The sequence below is a fragment of the Natrix helvetica genome, assembly GCF_964273705.1.
Source record: "Natrix helvetica genome assembly, chromosome: 3".
Classification (NCBI taxonomy): domain Eukaryota; kingdom Metazoa; phylum Chordata; class Lepidosauria; order Squamata; family Natricidae; genus Natrix; species Natrix helvetica.
The window spans coordinates 177809888-177831721 of record NC_138549.1 but is presented as its reverse complement, the minus strand read 5'-3'; the positions used below and the strand labels follow the sequence as shown (position 1 = coordinate 177831721).

The 21834-nt window shown below is 49.4% G+C and overlaps 1 protein-coding gene across 3 annotated transcripts; it reads right to left on the bottom strand.

Moving 5' to 3' along the window:
• Positions 1-5730: 5730 nt before the first annotated feature.
• On the bottom strand, positions 5731-18588 carry LOC309390269 (actinia tenebrosa protease inhibitors-like). Of its 3 annotated transcripts, XM_081949444.1 has the most exons (9): positions 18551-18588; positions 18230-18397; positions 14762-14929; positions 12947-13093; positions 11874-12026; positions 10370-10507; positions 10093-10275; positions 9404-9571; positions 5731-5966 (listed from the first exon to the last, which is right to left on the bottom strand). In XM_081949444.1, the coding sequence occupies exons 2-9, from the start codon at positions 18351-18353 to the stop codon at positions 5863-5865; spliced, it is 1185 nt and encodes a 394-aa protein (XP_081805570.1). In that variant the 5' UTR covers positions 18354-18397; positions 18551-18588; the 3' UTR covers positions 5731-5862. The 3 variants fall into 3 exon arrangements, with proteins under 3 accessions (XP_081805570.1, XP_081805572.1, XP_081805571.1); XM_081949446.1 differs by lacking the exon at positions 14762-14929; XM_081949445.1 differs by lacking the exon at positions 18551-18588 and having other exon boundaries at positions 18230-18440.
• Positions 18589-21834: the final 3246 nt, after the last annotated feature.

Here is a 21834-nt window from a genome sequence, read left to right as displayed (position 1 = left end):
ACTCTCTGGGGCCCCTCCTATAACAGCTGCTGCAGTGCTTCTCTCCCTACGACCTATTCCTCTTCCCCAAGGGGGATCTGACGAGGGTGTGCCCTCAACCAGTGAGATGTAGGAACAGGTGTGTGTGTATGTGTGTATTCACACTGCCATTGTTTTCATTCCCTCCTCCAGCAAGTACCTCTCATGGTCCCAGAACGGTGTTGGTGAATCTTTTCCGCACCGAGTGCTGAGAGCTCACACATGCATGGGGGAGCACCGAAAACTGGAAGAGCTGAGCTTCTGGTTTCCGGTGTGCACGTGCGCGTCAGTCACCTGGTGTTTGGGTTTCTGGTGTGCAAAGACAAGCTGGCCAGCATGCATGTACGCACCAGAAACTGGAAGATCAGTGCACGTGCATATGTGCCAGGGAGCTGCTTTTCCAGCTTCTGGCGCTCCCACATGTGCGGATAAAGTAGGACGTAAAGTGAGATTTGGACATTAAGAGTGAACTTACTGGGTCAGGCTGGACAGCCTCTTAGGGCCCCTTTCCTTCTTTATTAAAAGGCCACATAGGCCGAGTTGGCAGCTTGCAAAAGAACGGGAAGTGAGTGCCTAACCGCAGAGTTCAATAGTTCTCACAAAACCACAGGGTTCAGCTAAAGTTTGCTTAGAGACACGTACTCAGTACCTGTGGCCCAAGACAAAAGGAGAAGCAAGGCCACATCTACTTATAAGGCTTTTTCCTCAAGGTAACCAATAAGAAGTGAAGTTAAGCACTTCCGTGTATGTTGCTCTTAGAAAGATATATAAGAAGCTGTCTTTTCTATAGGTTCTTGTCCAGATGTTAGAAATTGTTATCTCTGTCTGGACCTTTTGGCCAAAATAAAGCTTATCTTGATCTCGCAGTCCTATCTCTTGATTTTCTGCAACACGAAGACCAGCTGGCATGCACACCGGAATCTGGAAGAGTGACAGGCCACGGCTGGAGTGCCCTGAGAGATGGCTCTGCATGCCATAGGTTTGCCATCATGGCCCCAGACTATTTGCGCTGCCATTTCCCCCTCCAGCTGAGCAAGCGAAGGAGCAGAACCAGGCACCCCCATAAAGTCAAGGTTGGCTCCTTCCTGTCCCACCTTTTGCTTTGCTTTCACACCCAGCGGTTGTGCAAAGGGGAGCAGCCCAGCCCCCTCTCTGCCCACGGGGGAAGGGAGGGCTGAATTTGCAGGGAGGAGGAGGAGGAGGAGGGCCCACAGGGGGTCATTAAATATCTCTCATTCCCCCCTTAATTCTTCCTGGGCAGCTGCTCTTTCAAGACCAAGGGGTAATTAGTAGCTGGTCTCTCCCAGCTGTTGCTGCCGCTTTGTCTGTTTCTTCATTGCCCAAGTCAACAGAGCTGGTGGCCAACTTCCCATTTTGTGGCCAGGAGTTCCACTGCAAAGAGGTTCTTTCTGGCCGCTCCACATTTGAGAACAAGGGTGGATCCCTCTGGGTTCTGGAGTCAGGAGAAGAGGTGAGAAAGCCTCCCAGACATTATAGATCCATAAAACGAGTGACGAAGCAGAACAACCCCCCCCCCCCAATGCATCTCCTCCATGATCATACTGGAGCCCAACGGATCATTTGATGGGACCCAATGGTGGAGATGCCTCTCTGTCTGGCCTTCTTAGGCTAAAGAGTTCTCTCTCACAAGATGTAGAGTTGGCCACCGACATTGATGTGAGAAAAGGCAACTCATGGGAGACAATGTTACGTTGATGAGTAGTAGCTATTGATCGTGCAGGTTATCTAATGCTGGGAGAAGAAGGTTTCTCCAGCCCAATCTGAGATACATTGAGGGTCCTCTGGGGCTCAAGAGCTGGACTGGATGGGCCGTTGGTCTGATCCCACAGGGACCTTGTGCTGTCAACCATCTAAAGTCTCAGTTGTCCAAGGAAGCCTGGTCCTCGGGACAGTTCTTTGACAAAGTGGAGCAAGCTTTGAAGCCCCTGGGCTGCACCTACCCAAAAGGGCCTTCTGGACTGCTTAAGGGGCCATCCATGGATTCCTAGGTTGTGGAGGAGAACTAAGGGAAAGGGAGGTGTTGCCTGAACACCCACCCACCCCCAGGAGAAAAGAGTCCCACCCCAGCCAGACCGGCTTCTCAGCTCCATTCTCCACCAGGGGCTACTCACTGTGGAGAGGATTCTGGCTCGTTTGACCCCCACCATCTCCAGCAGCATTGAGGTCAGCAAGGAAGGAGAGGAGCGCCCCCAGGAGAAGGACCCTGGCCCACATGGTCTCTCTGGAGGGAGCACCTCTCTCGATCGAAGCAGAGGAAGAAGCGTATGAAAGGAACTGAGGGATGGAAGCGGTTGAACCTCAGGTTGCGGGATTTTCCCAATTACGAGGCTTCCTCGAGGCTGGAGAGCTGAGCTGAGAAAGATGTGCCAGAGCCGGAGGCAATTTCCACCAGGAACTCTTTCCCCAGGGGAGGTATGTCTAACTCCACCCAGGGAGCCTTTTTCAGCAGACTAGAAGGGTGGGAGAAGCGGTTGGAGGGAGCCCCCAGGACTGGATGCCTCTGAGAGAGATTGGCCTTCTTCAAGAGCCCCAGACAGTTTCTTTATTGTTGGTCACCCATTTCAGGAGAATCTCTCCATGCTTTTCTGCATTCCTCTAGCATTCGGTAGACGAAGCTTTACTAGTTCGGTCTATGAGTGACCGCAGGCTGGCATGCCTCTTAACTGTCCCCCTTTAACGATCCACCTCTCCTTTGGCAGGTGGTTCCATGAACTCCCATGTTCTCCCAGTTCAAAAGTGAAGGGATGGGAGCTCCTGCTCTGAGGGGGGGGGGCAGAAGATGACCCTCTCTTTTGCTTCCTCATAAAGAGGAAGAGGAGGCAGAAGGCAGGCAAGGACTCCCTGCAGGGGGAGATCTGGGGCTTCCTGTCCTATCTGAAGACGCAATGAGAAGGCCACCAAGCTCCTTCAACTGACCCCAAGCAAGAGGTGAAAGACTCCTTTCTTCTTCTTCCCATGCAAGGTGGAACCCCACTTGGCCTCTTCAGGGTCGTAGCACCACAAGGAACAATATTCTCAGCTACAACCTTGTGCTGGCTGGGAATTCTGCGTGTCAGGAAGCACCAGACTTGGGGAACCGGACATAAACGCTGCACGGTATTTTCCAAAGTCAATGGGAGGTGTCCTGTTAAGGCATTTCCCCTTTTCTCTTTCCTCTCTCATCCCGGGGAGTATCAGTCACTAGTGCCCCTTCCCACAACCTTCCTCTTAAGCCCAGAGTTTCCCGAGATTAGCAGTTTTAAAATGAGTGGACTTCAACTCCTGGAATTCCTCAGCCAGCATCTTAAAGCCGCCAAAGTCGAAAAACACTGCTGTCAATCATAATAAATTTGCATTCCAAGAATGCAATGCAAATCTTGGCTTCCACGTTTGTTTCCTAACGTCAGAGGTAAGTATGCAAATGACACCGTTTGTGTCACAGCCTGGTGAAGAATCTGCCCTGCCTTGTTGCACTCCATGGAGCTGGTGGACGGGAGCCAGGTGAGGGAAAGTCTGCCTCCGATTGACTGTTTTCTTGGCCCAAACTGGATCTGGGTGGGAAGTGGGGTCTGCTGTTGCTGCCCCAGCCTCCTGGCCCCATGCATGTGGCCACAGACGGAAGGGACAAGGGTTTCCTTGCCAGCGTGCATCTTAATCCATCATATTGGCAGGTGGCAGAGGGAGGTAAAAATTGGGTATAAATGGGGCTCGCACCTGATCCATGGCAGTTGCCGGAATTCTTTCCTAAGGCACCCAAAGGCAGGACACGAAGCAACGGATGGAGAACCAATCTAGACAGTAAGAACAACCAGTGGAGCAGAAGCTGCCTCCAGACGTTGTGATTCCTCCAACACTGGAGGTTTTCAAGAAGAGACTGGACAACCCCTTGTCTGAAATGGCATTGGGTCTCCTGCTTGAGCAGGGGGCTGGACTAGAAGATCTCCAAGGTCCCTTCCCACTCTGTTATTCTGTTAAATCCTCACGTTCTTTGTTCCTGCAAATATTCTAACTCCCCTTCTTCACCTATTCTCCACCTGATGGCAGGACAAGGAGCAGTGGATGGAAACTAATGCAGGAAAGAGGCAACCTGGGACTAAGGAGACAGTGAGAACAATTCGCCAGTGGAAGGGCTGCCCTTCAGCAGTTGTGGGTGCTGCGTCACTGGAGGTTTTTGAGAAAAGACAGGACAACCCCTTGTCTGAAATGGTATAGAATCTCTTGCTTGAGCAGGGGATGGACTACAGGACCTCCAAGGTCCCTTCCCTTTGTAGGAAGTTAGCACCCACCCCTCTCCTAAAAGAATGTAATATCTGAGGAAATATTGAAAAGGCAGAATATTATAATTTCCCTGGATCAGAAATGGAGAAACATGTTTTTAGGCAGGAAGCAGACTCGCTCTTAATAGCCCCCACCTTTGTCAATGGGCCATTAAAAGGCCTGGTCCAGTCTATTCTACATAACAAAGACATCCCCCTTCCACTCCAGGGTGATGGGATTAAGGCATGATAGTATTAGCCCTTGACCCATCTCACCCCAGGGCACCTGGGAAGAAGCCATGCTCAACCAAACATAGACTCACATCCTACAGAGTTGCCCCTGCATGGCCCCCTGGGAGTCTGACAACCCATCAGAAGACAAGATCAAAGGCCAGAGAGGGCATAAAACCAGGGACTTTCAGCATCTCTGCTTCTCTTTTCTTCTTCTCCCAACATCTGGAAGGATGTGATCCCCCTTTTCCTTTCAGGAGCTGAAGCCACGTGATCCTGTCCACCATCAAACCATCTTTCCAAGCAGCCTCCGTGTCTCCAGAGTCTTTTTCCCCACTTGGAGCTGAACCCAGAAGGGGTTTCTTCCAACACCTTCTTTCTCTTTGCTGCAATTCCCTGAGGTGAAGAAGCCCCCACCTTGTGAGCAAAGTCTTCGTCCTGATACTCCCAGGAGGAGGACAAATGAAGCAGGGGGAAATTGCCTCCCTGGTGCAACGTTTATAGTTAGGGATGCTTATTTCAGTGTGTTTACACGGCAAACACGGATGGCTGCGTGCATCTTCCACATGGCTCCAGACAAGAACACTGGAGCTCCTGAGCTTGTTTATTTATTTGCAAATTTTAATTTGTCCATCTTATCACAGGGGTAACTCTGGGTGCCTTGCAATCTTAAAAAGTGAATAGACACAACTAAAATACGGTGAAGATCCAAATACTACACTCCAATTAAAAGAGGGTGAAAGTGGGATTGGAATGAGGGAGATGGGATCTGTAGTTAATCTATCATCTAGCCCCCTCCCTCCAGCCATGTGAAGCCCCTCTATTGGAGTCCCAGGCCAATTGCGAGAGCCAAATGTTTAGGCTCTTATGAAATGTCAGGAAGGTTGGAGGTGACCTTACTTGTGGGGGTGGGTCAGTGCAAGATGTTCCAGAGTAGGGGTCTCCAACCTCAGGGAGTTCACAAGTCCACAAGTCTTAAAGTGGCCAAGGTTGGAGACCCCTGTTCAAGAGGGCAGGCGCAACGGCAGATAAGGCCCTTCTCCTGGACCCCACCAGCTGGAACTCTCTGGCTGATGGAGCCCAGAGCCCAAGTGGGGTGGGATGAGGCGGTCCCCCAAGCCTCTTGGACAACCAAAGGGGCCGTTGCTTGGTTTCCCACAAAGTCCACACCAGCCCAGGGTGTCGATCTCCCACCCAAGAACCACACTCAGGGTGTTGCAGGAAAAGCCGTGTCTTTATTCTTGAGAAGGCAGAGGAAGCACAGAGAGGGACGCAGTCGTGTTGGTGGCCGTGGCAGCCGTGGTGGTGATATCTGCTCCCAAGGTCATGCTTCGATGCAGGGATGTGGAAGAAGGACTCATTCTCTGGGACGCTTCTGCTTCTGCTGCTGCTCCTCCTGCTGTTGCTGCTCCTGCTGCTCCTGCTCCTGCTGCTCCTGCTGCTGTTGCTCCTGCTGTTGGTCTGTGAAGAGAAGAAGGGAGTGGTGGGTGGGCGAGGGGCTTCTAGTCCTGGATAAGCAGAGCAGAGCAGAGCAGAGCAGAGGGGGCTTAGACTGATGCCTGGGTCTCTTGTCTGGAGGGTGCGGCGGGCACATTTTGCCAACCACCAACTGCATCCCAGAGAGAAGGGAGACCCCCGGCAGCCCTGAGTGGGTCCCTCTGTTTCCTTCCCCTCCCCAGGCTGGGCCTTCCCCCCTGCAGAGTCAAGGGCTGCCCAGTGGCCCTTCAGCAGGTGGAAAAATGGAGACATGATTATCGTTGCCATGGCACAATCCATAAACAAATGTTTCACAACTTCGGGTTTTCCAGGGATAGTAATATTGTGGAAAAACTCTCCTGGCAAATCCTCCTCCACCTTCATGCGGCTTATTCTGATTTTTGCTCATCCTGGAGTTTTTCCCCACTCCACAACCCATGTGTCTCTCCTCCTCTCTAAAACGTCACCAGCCCGGAAGGCCTCCGGCACCAGTCGTGACCCTGTAGCAGGACTTCCTCCTGCCTACCTAGGTTGCTCACCTGCCTTCTTTCTAACCCCCATGCAGTCACGTGTGTGATACCAGTTGAAAAAGTCACACAGTCACAGCCACTCTCTTGAAAATTATTTCACAAGACTCATTTTGCAGAGGACCAGAGCAGAGAGACCGAGGATGTCTCCGCCCTGACCGTCATTTGGTTGTTATGTCACATCAGCCTCGTGCAGAATGGGGAAAGAGCTGAGAGTGAGCAGAAGCGTCTCCCGCTATTGGGCTCATCCAGGTAACCACAATGACCGAGTCTTTACCCAACATAGAGAAGCCATCAGACAATCAGTTCCCCAGTGAAGTTGGAAGCACACTCAGGACTCTGAGGACAATGGAAATGGAGGACTGCACAGGTGACGCCTTAGGAGAAATGATTAATGACCAGACTGTGCTTAGGGTTAGCGTAGGGCAGCCTTCTATAGACACAACATGCTTGCGTACACACAAGCGTACATACTTCTCCAGCTCGACTTTCCAGCCGCTACTCCCCACCGCGGGGAGGCGGAACCGGATTGTCCAAGATGGTTCCGCCCCAGGCGCCTGATGGAACCTGACATGTTCCAGACGGAGCTTGGGCCATTTCCTGTAGCCCTGACCCACACCCGGTTGGAGGACCTAGTGGCTGCATGGAACAGTGCGGCCACTGGGGCCTTGGACCGGGTGGCGCCTTTGCGGCCTCTCTTGCGGCAGCGAACTACCCAGGCCCCTTAGTTCACCGAGGAGCTGAGGGTGATGAAGCGCCACAAGAGACGCCTAGAGAGCAGATGGAGATCGTCACGCTCTGAATCTGACCGAACTCAGGTGAGAGCCCATTTACGGACTTACCTTGTGGCGTTAAGAGTGACCAAGCGTCAGTATTGTGCCACTCTTATTGCGCCGGCAGATAACCACCCTGCCGCCCTGTTTGGGGTGACCCGCTCCCTCCTCCAACAGAGGCCGCGGGAAGCCCCTCTTCAGGGCAGAGCAGAGGAATTTGGGGAGTATCTGCAGGACAAAATCGCTCAGATTCGAAGCGAGTTGGTCCCTGCTAGTGGTCTGGAAGGGACGTTGGAGGCGGGTCTTGAGGACCCATTCGGGGAGGAGTTTGCTTCCGATGATATGGACAGGCTGCGTAGGCAACTGCGAGCCACCACATGTTTATTGGACCCGTGTCCCTCCTGGCTTGTACTGGCATCCTGGGAGGTCACACGAGGCTGGCTCCAGGAGTTAGTCAACGCTTCTTTGAGTGAAGGGTTCCTGCCGGCCGCCCTGAAAGAGGCGGTGGTGAGGCCCCTCCTCAAGAAGCCTTCCCTAGACCCAGCTTTATTAGCCAACTACCGTCCCGTCTCCAACCTTTGCTTTCTGGCGAAGGTTGTAGAGAGTGTGGTGGCACAACAGTTTCCATGCCACCTGGAGGAAACTGATTATCTGGACCCGCGCCAGTCCGTTTTTCCGGCCCGGCCCGGCCACAGCACGGAGACGGCATTGGTCGCATCGGTGGACGATCTCTGGAGGGCCAGAGATGGGGGCTGCTCCTCCATCCTGGTCCTATTAGACCTCTCGGCGGCTTTCGATACCATCAACCATGGTATCTTATTGCATCGATTGAAGGGGTTGGGGGTGAGGTCTCCATTTTGCGGTGGTTCTCCTCCTACTTCTCTGGCCGAGCGCAATTTGTATTGGCAGGGGGGCAGAGGTCGACCTCGAGGCCGCTCACTTGTTGGGTGCCACAAGGGTCGGTCCTCTCGCCTCTCCTGTTCAATACATATATGAAGCCGCTGGGTGAGATCATTCGTGGGTTTGGGGTAGATTACCATCAGTACATGGATGACACCCAGCTGTACATCTCTAACCCAAACCACCCCAACGATGCTATTGAAGTGATGTCCCGGTGTCTGGAAGCCGTACAGATCTGGATGGGAAGTAACAGACTCAAGCTCAACCCGTCCAAGACTGAGTGGCTGTGGCTACCGGCGCCCCGGTTCAACCAGCTGATTCCATCACTGGCCATTGGGGGAGAACATCTGGCCCACGTGGATCGGGTACGCAATTTGGGCGTCCTTCTGGATGCCCGGCTGTCCATGGACGACCATGTGACAGCCATGGCCAGGGGGGCGTTCCACCAGGTTCGCCTGGTGCGCCAATTGCGTCCCCTATTGGACCGGAGCACCCTTCGCACAGTCACTCATGCGCTTGTGACGTCCCGGCTAGACTACTGCAACGCTTTCTATATGGGGCTCCCCTTGAGATGCACCCGAAGGCTGCAGCTGGTTCAGAATGCGGCCGCGCGGGCAATTTCGGGAGTCTTTAGCTACTCCCACGTAACACCTCTCCTGCGTGGGCTACACTGGCTGCCTGTGGCTTTTTGGGTGTGTTTCAAGGTGTTGACCATCATCTTCAAGGTGCTCCATGGCACAGGACCTAGTTATTTGCGGGATCGTATCCTGCCCCATACATCCCTTCGGCCGATTCGCTCACACAGAGAGGGACTCCTCCGGGTGCCGTCCACTAGGCTGTGCCAGCGGGCGACACCCAAGGGAAGGGCCTTCTCTGTGATGGGCCCGACCCTCTGGAATGACCTTCCCCCTGACATTAGAATGACTACGGGCCTCCGCTCCTTCCGTCAGAAACTCAAAACCCACCTGTTCCAGCTAGCCGGCCTGGCCTAATTCCAGCTTTCCCACCTCAGTTTTATTTTTAAATTTTTATGATTGGTTTTATGGTCTAAGTTTTTAATTTTTATAAATTCGTACAGGGGCTGTTTAATCTAATTTTAGCTATGTGTACTATTGTTTGTATGGTTTTTAAAATTAATACCTGTACACCGCCCCGAGTCCCTTAATTAGAAATCTAATTAAAATAAAATAAAAATAAATAAAAAAGCATTCTTGTTCCTTACCGAATCCACCACAGACCATTTCACATTCCAGTTTGGTGGAGAAGCGATTGTCGTTGCCACCACACAGTCCATAAGTAAACATTTCACACCTTTTGGTGTCCCAGTTGTAGTAATATCGCATTGAAAATCCTAAACAAGGACCTGTTTGTGCTGGCAGTTTGCAAACCTCTGTAGGGAGGGAATGAGAACAGGAGAGAAGGAAAATGAGACGGACAGAGAAAAAATATCTTCCTTCCAGGAAGCGGCTTGGGTCCCATTTTCCCGAAAGCCTTAGATGGGCCCAAAGGTCTAAGTGTCAGGTTTCCAAAAGATGCCCTAATTAATTAATGAGCCTCGAGCCATGTTTCAAAAGAAAACCAGTCAACTCATAAAGCTGCCACTAAGATTTGATCTTGTGTGGGACTGAGTGGGTCCTGTGGAAAAGTGGCCTCAGAACACCTGGCAGAAACGCTGGCATCTGTAGCGGCCTGAGGGAATGGCCTTGGGGGACAGGAGCAGAAGGTGCAGGTGAAGGAATGGTTGGATAAGAGGCAGCTGTGTCCACAGAAGGAAAGGGGGCCTGGGAGACGTCTCAGAAGGGACCATGGATGGTGCTTCTTGTCTGGACCGACTCTCTCAGAGGGAAGGGAAGCGTTAGCTTTCCAGCCTGACCATGCCAGGAACTTCAACGCAACACTCATCCTCTGTACCTTTGCTGATTTTCCCACACTCCTTTTCACACAGCTCCTTGGTCGCAAAGTTGTTGCTGTTGCCCTCACAGTCCCGATAGATGAATGAGACACACTTCTTCTTCTCCAGGTCATAGTAGAAGCGCGGCAAACTCTTTTTGCAGCTGCCCTGTGCCATAGGTAACTGACACACCTCACTGCGGACTGCAAGAGAGTGAGAAAAGGGAGTTTGTGTGGGCTCTCCCTGCTGAGGGTGGAGGGGGAAGGGAGCAGGTGGTGGAAGGACGCCTGGACACACCTGAAGGCAGGCAGCCTCGGGCGCAGCCGGTGAAGCAGCACTTCTCGGTCAGGGGGCAGTCATGGTCATCATCGCAGGTGTCGTTGCAGGGATTGAAGGTCTGCACCTCGACCCTCTTGGGACACACGCCGGGGTGTTCTAGAATGAGAGGGAGTGTCAGGTCCCAAGAACCAATCAAGACACATTGAGTTACTTCAGAGCAGTTTCCTTTGGCGTTCACCACCAGACGGAATCTTACCAGACTAAAGCAACTATGTGCATAGTATAGATAATAGCAATAGCCTTATCTACTACTTCACAGTGCTTCACAGCCCTCTCTAAACAGTTTATGGAGTTAATATGTTGCCCCCCAACAATCCGGGTCCTCATTTTACTGACCTCAGAAGGATGAGTCAACCTTGAGCCTGGTGAGATATTGATCTGCCAAAGTGCAGGCAGCCGGCAGTCAAAAGGAGTAGCCTGCAGTTCTGCAGTCTAACCACTGCGCCACCGCAGTTGATAATACTCTGTGAATCTCTAGGGAAGAGCTCTACTAAGTCTCTGCCTCATGACCAAATTATCTAGATTTTCCTTCCTCTTTGCTCTCTCTAATGCAGCCCCTCCCTTCTGGGAATTCAGACTGCATTCCACCACAGGCAGGGAGGGGAGGCAGTTCCTCAATGGGTTCGAATGGCAGAGACGTCTCTCTGGGACAGCCTTGTACTTTCTCTACTGCTGTCAGGTCAGGCCAGACTCCCCCCCTCCCACCCACCGCCCAGTGCAGGGCTCGGTCGGGCAGCAAGGAATCCCAGGGATCTTCGCTAAAGCCCTGGAGTGTGGGGAGGACTAAGGCCCTGGGAGGATGCGCAGTGTCAGCCACACCAGGACAGGGAAAGGCCAAGCAGCCCAGCCCCGAGTTCTGCTTGGTTAATGCTAAGCTTGTGCAAGAACCTTTTTGCCTTGACATTTCGTGCACACCCTTTAGGGCGCAGGGATTGCGCATGGGGAGGAAACGGGTCAATTTAGGAACGAACTGGAGTGTAAGGTGTGAATAGGCACAGGGTCTCATTGTGGGATTGGGCACCCGGCTATCTGTCCCTGTGTGTGTGTGTGTGTGTGTGTGTGTGTGTAGTGGAAGTGTTGGGGTGAAGAGAGAGAGACGGAGAGAAAGAGAAAGAGAGAGAAAGTCAAAGGAAGGCTGAAAGAAAGAAGAAAAGGAAGGAAGGAGGAAACGAGAAGGGAATGCGAAAAGAATAAGAGAAAGGAAGGAAGAGGGAGGGAGGAAAAGAGGCTGAGAAAGGAGAAATGGTGAAGGAAAGGAGGGAAAGGATATTGTCACTCGGAATAACTACAAAGGCTTTGGTTTTTCCGTCTGTCATAGACTGCAATTCATGAGGATTCAAAGAGAGAACTGGGAGGGACAGATGGACAAGTCCATTGCTCAGGAGAGGAGGGAGGAAAGGATGGAGTGAAGTAGCAGAAAGAAAGGAAGGAAGGAACGAAGGAAGGAACGAAGGACTGGCACCTTCCACGCTGTCCACGCATAGCTTCCTGCCGTCAAAGACGCAGCACTTCTTCCCAGGAAGTCGGTTGCAGTCGAAGTCGTTGGTGCAGTTGGGGAAGCAAACGTCCCCCGTGCTGGGCGGGAGGAGCAGCGCTGGGCAGTATCCTGGGTTATCTAGGGAGAAACGGGGGGACACAGAACGGAAGAGGGCACTCAGAGTGGGGCTCACACCTTAAGGACAGAGTTCCCAACCTTTTCAGCTTTGCGGACCTGCGGGCAGAGGTGGGTTCCTCCCAGTTTGGCCTGGATCAGGTGAACTGGTGGTGGTGGCGGCAGAGGCTCTGCCCACCCGCCTGGACGCTTCTGCACATCTGTCTGTGTGTGGATGGCTCCGTGCAACAAACAAGCCCCCCCTGCATTCGCCCACCACTTCCTGTTCCACGGCCTGGTTCCGAAAGGCCCCCAGCCTGGGGGTTGGGGACCCCTGCCCTCGTAGAAGAAGCCCCCCCCCTCCAAAGGTTGCAGGACCTTCCTCAGCCTGTCAGGGGGCATCCGTGGGAGCGAGGAGGAGGAGGGAGATTTTGCAAAGGAAGCTCCACAGCAAAAGTCCTTCAATCTCATTCACCCCACCCCCCACCAAAGAGTTGGGGGTCTTTGGCCACTGGGCAACCCCTTCTCTGGTCAGGTGGCACCAGGTGGCAGGGGAGCCCTTCCCAGCACTCCCTGGCCCACCCAACGCTCCGCTGTGTAGAGAAGCCTCCGGCAGGGCTGATCTACCCACCGGAGGCCGCTTCAGGGCAGGTTGGCACCAAGCAAACCTCCACTGGCAGCTCCGACTCGCGGGCCTCCTGCTCCCCTCCTACAACCTCCAGGGAGGCTCCTTCTGCAAAGGAGCTTCTTGGAAAGGCCCATCTGGCTGGTCTGGGAGGATGACCAGCCATGGCCTGGCTTCCCTCTGAGCTCCAGGGCTGGGCAAAGAACCTGGCAGCTCTGGCATGGCTCTGCTTTCCTTGGTGCCAGGTACCACCCTCCGCCCTCCGTTCCTGACCCCTGGTTCCCACCCCCTCCCCTCCCAGTCCAGGAGCCGCACTTACAATTTTGTGGGATTTTACATTCCTGCCCACAGGAAGTGGGGCAGCAGCGCTGGATGCCCGGGCACTTGAGATCGCTGGAGCAGAATTTTCCACAAAGCTTGTCCTTATCCTCAACTGGGGGGGGACACGTGCCAGGCTTGTTGCTGTCTGCAAGGTTTTGAAGGGGGAGGGGGGCAAAGAGAAGGTGGGATTCTATCAGTAAAGGGGGAACTTTTCTGTTGTGCTTGGAAATTATCCTGGGATTTGGCAGGGCCTTTTTTAGGCTCACTCCAAAAGCTTTTCTTTTTTAAAAAATGTATTTTTCAGGAAAAAAATGAATACATTCTCATAAAACCCAGGTAGAATTGTATCGCTAGATATAGAATCTGTCTAGATAGAGATATATTCCTTCCTTCCTTCCTTTTTCTCATTTCCTTCTGATTCCTTCCCTCTCTCCCTCTTTCTTTCTTTCTTTCTTTCTTTCTTTCTTTCTTTCTTTCTTTCTTTCTTTCTTTCTTTCTTTCTTTCTTTCCTTCTTTCTTCTTTCTTTCTTTCTTTCTTTCCTTCTTTCTTCTTTCTTTCTTTCTTTCTTTCTTTCTCATTTGTCTGTTTTGTGTCTCTTCTTTCCTTCTTTCCTTCTTTCTTTCTTTCCTTCCTTCCTTCCTTCCTTCCTTCCTTCCTTCCTTCCTTCCTTCTCATTTCCTTCTGATTTCCTCCTTCCCACCCTCCCTCCGTCTCTCACTCTCTTTCTTTCCTTCCTTCTTTCTCTTTCTTTCCCTTTCTTTCTTTTCCTCTTTCTTTCTTTTGTCTCTTTTCTCTCCCTTCCTTCCTTCCTTTTTCTCATTTCCTTTTGATTCCCTCCCTCTTTCTTTCTTTCTTTCTTTCTTTCTTTCTTTCTTTCTCTTTTGTTTCTTTTCTCTTCCTTCCTTCCTTCCTTCCTTCCTTCCTTCCTTCCTTCCTTCCTTCCTGCTGATTTCCTCCCTCCCTCCCTCTCTTTCTTTTCTTCTTTCTTTTTCTCTTTCTTTCTTTTTCTTTATCTCTCTCTCTCTCTCTCTCTTTCTTTCTTTCTTTCTTTCTCCTTTGTCTCTCTTTCCTTCCTTTCTTCTCATTTCCTTCTGATTGCCTCCCTCCCTCTCTTTCTTTCTTTCTTTCTTTCTTTCTTTCTTTCTTTCTTTCTTTCTTTCTTTCTTTCTTTCTCTTTTGTTTCTTTTCTCTCCCTTCCTTTCTTCCTTCCTTCCTTCTGATTTCCTCCCTCCCTCCCTCTCTTTCTTTTCTTCTTTCTTTTTCTCTTTCTTTCTTTTTCTTTATCTCTTTCTTTCTTTCTTTCTTTCTTTCTTTCTTTCTTTCTTTCTTTCTTTCTTTCTCCTTTGTCTCTCCTTTCCTTCCTTTCTTCTCATTTCCTTCTGATTTCCTCCCTCCCTCTCTTTCTTTCTTTTTTCTTTCTTTCTCTTTCTTTTTCTTCTTTCTCTCTCCTTTCTTTCTTTTGTCTCTTTTCCTTTTTTCCTTCCTTCCTTCTTCTTCTCCCAAGACAGCCTTCCTAAAACAAAGCCCACCTGGCCTACAGCCCAAGTTCCTCCCTCCCCCCTATGACTGGGTCTCACCTGGAAGGACACAGCGGAGTTCACATTTTTTCTCTTTTGTCTCTTTTCCCTTCCTTCCTTCCCTCCTTCCTTCTTTCCTTCTCATTTCCTTCTGATTTCCTACCTCTCCCTCCATCTCTCTTTCTTTCCTTCTTTCTTTTTTTCTTTCTTTCTTTCTTTCTTTCTTTCTTTCTTTCTTTCTTTCCTTCTTTCTTTTTCTCTCTCTTTCTTTCTTTTTCGTTCTGTCGGGTCTCACCTGGAAGAACACAGCGGAGCTCACATTCTTTCAGAGTCTCAAAATTGTTGGCGTTCCCCTGGCAGCCTCCGTAGATGAAACGTTCACATCTCCCCGTGTGCCTGTTGTAGACCCAGCGAGGCATATACGCCCGGCAAGGGCCTACCTTCTTTGGCAGCTGGCAGGTATCTGAGAAACAGAGGAGATGGCCAAGGCCTTAAAGTTTGCTCCTGGACGCCCCTCCTCTCGAGCGGGCACAGGAGGGCAGAGAACTCAGCTTCAGTGGAACGGACCCTTCGCCCACCCTGTGGTGCCCTTTTGCCAGTTGGTGGCTTCCTGCACCTTTGCCTTGGGGAGGGCATGGCTCTCAGAAACCCAGGAGATGTCTGGCTGGCAGGTAGCTGGCATCTATCCTAGCTTGGCTGCAAAGCAGGAGAAGACCTCTGGTGTGGGAAGGTCCAGCCTTCTGAGTAGGAGCCCCTGAAGTGTTTCTCCTCCTCCTCAACTTTAAGATATGTGGACTTCAGTTCCCAGAATTCCTCAGCCAGCTGTGCTAGAGGTTGAAGCCCCCCTGGGAGTTGAAGTCCACATAGTCTAAGATGCACCCGGAGACTGCAACTGGTCCAGAATGCGGCCGCGCGGGCAATCATGGGGAGAACGAGGTTCTCCCATATAACACCTCTCCTGCGCGAGCTGCACTGGCTCCCTGTGGTCTACCGGGTGCGCTTCAAGGTGTTGATTACCATCTTTAAAGCGCTCCATGGCAGAGGACCTAGCTATTTGCGGGATCGCATTCTGCCCCATACATCCCTACGACCAATTCGCTCTCACAGAGAGGGACTCCTCCGGGTGCCGTCCACCAGGCAGTGTCAGAGGGCGGCGCCCAGGAGTAGGGCCTTCTCTGTGATGGGCCCAGCCCTCTGGAATGACCTCCCCCCAGACATCAGGATAATGACCGATCTCCGCTCCTACCGCACGAAACTCAAGACCCACCTGTTCCAACTAGCCGGCCTGGCTTAACGAGAACCTTCTAACCTCCCTGGCAATTTTAATTATTGTAAATGTAAATTTGGGGTTTTTAAATTGTTTTAACTGTCTTAATTTATTGCTATTTATTTTAACCTAGTGGCTTTTCATTTGAATCTGATTTGTTAAACATTGATGTTACCTCCTCCATGCCACATCTGTATATTTGTTTTGATTGTACGTCGCCCCGAGTCGCTTTGGGGAGAGGGGGCGACTGATAAATCAAATAAATAAATAAATAAATAAAATGGCAGATGTCTGGTGTGAAGCATTTTATTGCCTTTTAGAGGGAACTATCTATTCCTCCCTCTTTTAAAGCTTATAATATAAGATAGAAAAATGCAAAAGAAAATAGCGGGAACATAGGAGAGGGAGAAAGGGAGGAAAAAGTGTAGGGAAAATGGAGAAAAGAAAGAAAAGACACTGACTTCCGAATCCCTGCAGTAGAATAAGATAATAGCATTAAACCTCAATTTTTAACTGTTACATAACAATATAGAATAGCCGTTGGTATAACAACAAACCTGTTTAATCAGTAACCCAGAATCAAAGTTCCGTTTCCCCCCCTCAAGCACAAAGTCCAGAAATGGTTTCCAAGTAGAAACAAAACGAATTGAATTATTTTCTTTAATCAAAGCAGTTAATTTAAGCCATCTTTACTAACTTCATTAACTTTTGCAGCCGTTCGTGCCAGGCTTGTTGCTGTCTGCAAGGTTTTGAAGGGGGAGGGGGGCAAAGAGAAGGTGGGATTCTATCAGTAAAGGGGGAACTTTTCTGTTGTGCTTGGAAATTATCCTGGAATTTGGCAGGGCCTTTTTTAGGCTCACTCCAAAAGCTTTTCTTTTTTAAAAAATGTATTTTTCAGGAAAAAAATGAATACATTCTCATAAAACCCAGGTAGAATTGTATCGCTAGATATAGAATCTTTCTAGATAGAGATATATTCCTTCCTTCCTTCCTTTTTCTCATTTCCTTCTGATTTCCTCCCTCTCTCCCTCTTTCTTTCTTTCTTTCTTTCTTTCTTTCTTTCTTTCTTTCTCATTTGTCTGTTTTGTCTCTCTTCTTTCCTTCCTTCCTTCCTTCCTTCCTTCCTTCCTTCCTTCCTTCCTTCCTTCCTTCCTTCCCTCTCATTTCCTTCTGATTTCCTCCTTCCCACCCACCCTCCCTCCCTCCCTCGCTCTTTCCTTCCTTCCTTCTTTCTCTTTCTTTCCCTTTCTTTCTTTTTCTCTTTCTTTTTCTCTTTCTTTCTTTCTTTCTTTCTTTCTTTCCTTCTTTCTTCCTTTCTTTCTTTCTTTCTTTCGCATTTGTCTGTTTTGTCTCTCTTCTTTCCTTCCTTCCTTCCTTCCTTCCTTCCTTCCTTCCTTCCTTCCTTGCTTCCTTCTTTCCTTCCTTCCTTCCTTCCTTCTCATTTCCTTCTGATTCCCTCCATCCATCCATCTATCTATCATCTATCTATCTATCTATCTATCTATCTATCTATCTATCTATCTATCATCTATCTATCTATCTATCTATCTATCATCTTTCTTTCTTTCTTTCTTTCTTTCTTTCTTTCTTTCTTTCTTTCTTTCTTTCTTTCTTTCTTTCTTTTGTCTCTTTTCTCTCCCTTCCTTCCTTTTTCTCATTTCCTACTGATTCCCTCCCTCCCTCCCTCTTTCTTTCTTTCTTTCTTTCTTTCCTTCTTTCTTTCTCTTTTGTCTCTTTTGTCTCTCTCTCTTCCTTCCTTCCTTTTTCTCATTTCCTTCTGATTTCCTTCCTACATATTTCTTTCTTTCTTTCTTCCTTCCTTTCTTTCTTTCTTTCTTTCTTTCTTTCTTTCTTTCTTTCTTTCTTTCTTTCTTTCTTTCTTTCTCTTTTGTTTCTTTTCTCTCCCTTCCTTTCTTCCTTCCTTCCTTCTGATTTCCTCCCTCCCTCCCTCTCTTTCTTTTCTTCTTTCTTTTTCTCTTTCTTTCTTTTTCTTTATCTCTTTCTTTCTTTCTTTCTTTCTTTCTTTCTTTCTTTCTTTCTTTCTTTCTCCTTTGTCTCTCCTTTCCTTCCTTTCTTCTCATTTCCTTCTGATTTCCTCCCTCCCTCTCTTTCTTTCTTTTTTCTTTCTTTCTCTTTCTTTTTCTTCTTTCTCTCTTCTTTCTTTCTTTTGTCTCTTTTCCTTTTTTCCTTCCTTCCTTCTTCTTCTCCCAAGATTGCCTTCCTAAAAGAAAGCCCACCTGGCCTACAGCCCACGTTCCTCCCTCCCCCCTATGACTGGGTCTCACCTGGAAGGACACAGCGGAGTTCACATTTTTTCTTTTTTGTCTCTTTTTCCTTCCTTCCTTCCTTCCCTCCTTCCTTCTTTCCTTCTCATTTCCTTCTGATTTCCTACCTCTCCCTCCATCTCTCTTTCTTTCCTTCTTTCTTTCTTTCTTTCTTTCTTTCTTTCTTTCTTTTTCTCTCTCTTTCTTTCTTTTTCGTTCTGTCGGGTCTTACCTGGATGGACACAGCGGAGCTCACATTCTTTCAGAGTCTCGAAATTGTTGCCGTTCCCCTGGCAGCCTCCGTAGATGAAATGTTCACATCTCCCCGTGTGCCTGTTGTGGAACCAGCGAGGCATATGCGCCTGGCAAGGGCCTACCTTCTTTGGCAGCTGGCAGGTATCTGAGAAACAGAGGAGATGGCCAAGGCTTTAAAGTTTGCTCCTGGACGCCCCACCTCTCGAGCGGGCACAGGAGGGCAGAGAACTCAGCCACAGTGGAACAGACCCTTCGCCCACCCTGTGGTGCCCTTTTGCCAGTTGGTGGCTTCCTGCACCTTTGCCTTGGGGAGGGCATGGCTCTCAGAAACCCAGGAGATGTCTGGCTGGCAGGTAGCTGGCATCTATCCTAGCTTGGCTGCAAAGCAGGAGAAGACCTCTGGTGTGGGAAGGTCCAGCCTTCTGAGTAGGAGCCCCTGAAGTGTTTCTCCTCCTCCTCAACTTTAAGATATGTGGGCTTCAGTTCCCAGAATTCCTCAGCCAGCTGTGCTAGAGGTTGAAGCCCCCCTGGGAGTTGAAGTCCCCATAGTCTAAAATGGGAGATGTCTGGTGTGAAGCATTTTATTGCCTTTTAGAGGGAACTATCTATTCCTCCCTCTTTTAAAGCTTATAATATAAGATAGAAAAATGCAAAAGAAAATAGCAGGAACATAAGAGAGGGAGAACGGGAGGAAAAAGTGTAGGGAAAATGGAAAAAAGAAAGAAAAGACACTGACTTCCAAATCCCTGCAGTAGAATAAGATAATAGCATTAAACCTCAATTTTTAACTGTTACATAACAATATAGAATAGCCGTTGGTATAACAACAAACCTGTTTAATCAGTAACCCAGAATCAAAGTTCCGTTTCCCCCCCTCAAGCACAAAGTCCAGAAATGGTTTCCAAGTAGAAACAAAACGAATTGAATTATTTTCTTTAATCAAAGCAGTTAATTTAAGCCATCTTTACTAACTTCATTAACTTTTGCAGCCGTTCATCCATTGTGGGAATCAAACTATCTGTTCTGTTTCAAAAGACAACTGGAAGTATCACATGAAGCATCAGTATCGCTTTATAAAGCCTTAGTAAGGCCACACCTGGAATACTCCTTCCAGTTTTGGTCACATTAAAAAATGATCTCAAGATCATTGCGATCTTTTCAATTTGGAGAAAGTGCAGAGAAGAGCAGCTGAAATGATCAAAGGGCTGGAGACAAAAACACAGGAAGAACCATTGCAAGGATTGGGTCTGGCCAGTCTAGAGAAGAGAAGGACTGGGGGGGGGGGGGACAGGATAGCAGCTTTCCAGTGTTTGGGGGGCTGCCACAAGGAAGCGTGGCTCAGCCTGTTCTCCAAAGCATCGGAAGGCAGGACAAGAAAGAAACAATGGGTGGAAACTAGGGAAGGAGAGAAGCAACCTGGAATTAAGGAGAAACTTCCTAACAATGAGAACAATTCACCAGTGGAACAGCTTGCCACTAGAAGTTGTGGGTGCTCCATCACTTGAAGGTTTTTAAGAAGAGGCTGGATGCAGCCACTTGCCTGAGAAGGTATCGAGTCTCCTGCTTGAACAGGGCATTGGACCACGGGAAGGGTCATTTAAATGTTTAAATGGTTTCAGTGGTCATTAAACTGTTGTAAATTGGATTAACAGATTAACAGAGTTGGAAGGTCCCTTGGAGGACATCTAGTCCCACCCCTCGCCCAAGCAGGAGACCCTGCACTATTTCTGACAGGTGGGAGCCCAGTCTCTTCTTGAAAGCCTCCAGGGATGGAAGCTCCCACAACGTCCAAAGGCAACTTCTGTTCCATTGTTTGATTGTTCCCACTGTCAGGGAATTCCTCCTTATTTCCAGGTTGAATCTCTCCTTGGTCAGTTTCCAGCCGGTGTTCCTTCTCTGACCTTCGGTTGCTTTGGAGAATAGCTTGGCCCCCTATTCAGGGATGGGTTGTTGCCGGTGTTACTGCCAGTTCGGTGCACACACTATATTTGCAATTTTTGAAGAAAAATGCACCTTTGAGACCTGGATGACTGGGAATTTTGGGGGTCACTTTCCCAATTCTGTTCTTCTGTTATTCTTCGCCACACCACACGGGGGCGCTTTTGCACAAAAGGAGAACTTGGCACCCCTGGATGTTTGAGCAGCTCAAGCAGGGGAGGGGGGGGTGTCTGCATTCTGGGGAGGGGCCCCCGGTGGTCCCAACAACTCATCCAATTCTCACGGGGCACGATTTACACTAATATCGAAGGAATAGTGGAATAGAATGACTGAAGGTTGCCAAGATGAAATGCAAATGACAAAAATTAGAATAATGTTTTAGCTATTTTAAATAATTAAAATAAATTGTTGAATGGACCCTCACCAAGCTGCCCTGTGGAGAGTTCACCAATCCAATCAGAATAGAGTTGGAAGGGACCTTGGAGGTCATCTACTCCAACCCCCTGCTAAAGCAGGAGACCCTGCACAATTTTGGATAAGTGGCTGCTGTCCAGTCACTTCTTAAAAAGCCTCCAGTGATGGAGCATTCACCATTTCTGGTGGCAAGCTGTTCCAGTTGTTCCACATCACTGTGAGGAAATTCCTCCTTCATCCCAGGTTGCTTCTCTCCTTGATTAGTTTCCATCCGTTGCTTCCTGTCCTGCCCTCAGGGGCTCTGGAGAAGAGGTCGACTCTGTCTTCTCTGGGGCAGCCCCTCAAACCCTGAAAGATGCTGCCTTGTTCCCCCCCTCCCAGCCCTTCTCTTCTTTAGATTCGCCAACCCCAAATCCTGCAACTGCTCTTCATATGTTCTGGTCTCCAGGCCTTTCATTGCCTGAGTTTCTCTGTCAGGCCCCCCAGAAACCAAGAATGGGGAGCCGGCCTCCCTCTGCATCTCTGCCCATTTCTTGAGCCCGAGGGCTCCACTGCCTTGCTTTGCCCCATCACAGAATACAACCGCAACTGGGCCCAGCCTCTCTGTTGTTAAGTGAGACATTTCTTAAGTGAGTTTTGCTCCGTTTTACGGCCTTCCCTTGCCACTTTTGTTAAATGAATCGCAGGTGTTAAGTTAGTAGCACAGCGAATTTGGCTTCCCCGCTGCCTTCATTTATCAGAAGGTCCCAAATCCTGATCACACGACCCCGGGACACCGTCATAAATGGGAACAGTTGCCAAGCCCCTGAGTTTTGATCACATTCGGCAAAAGTTGCAACTGTGAAAAATGGCCATAAGTTGCTTTTTTTTCAGTGCCGTTGTAACTTTGAATGGTCACTAAATGAACTGTTGCCAGTCAAGGACTATCTGTAATAGGATGACAGGGTTGGAAGGGGCCTTGGAGGTCTTCTAGTCCAACCCCCTGCTCAGGCAGAAAACCCTACACCACCTCAGACAAATGGCTGTCCAACATCTTCTTAAAGACTTCCAGTGTTGGGGCATTCACAACCTCTGGAGGCAACTTCTGTTCCACTGATTAATTGTTCTAACTGTCAGGAAATTTCTCCTCAGTTCTAAGTTGCTTCACTTCTTGGTTTATTTATTTTTATTTATTTATTATTCATGCTTCTAGACCGCCCCCTCTCCCAAAAAGGGACTCGGGGCGGTGTA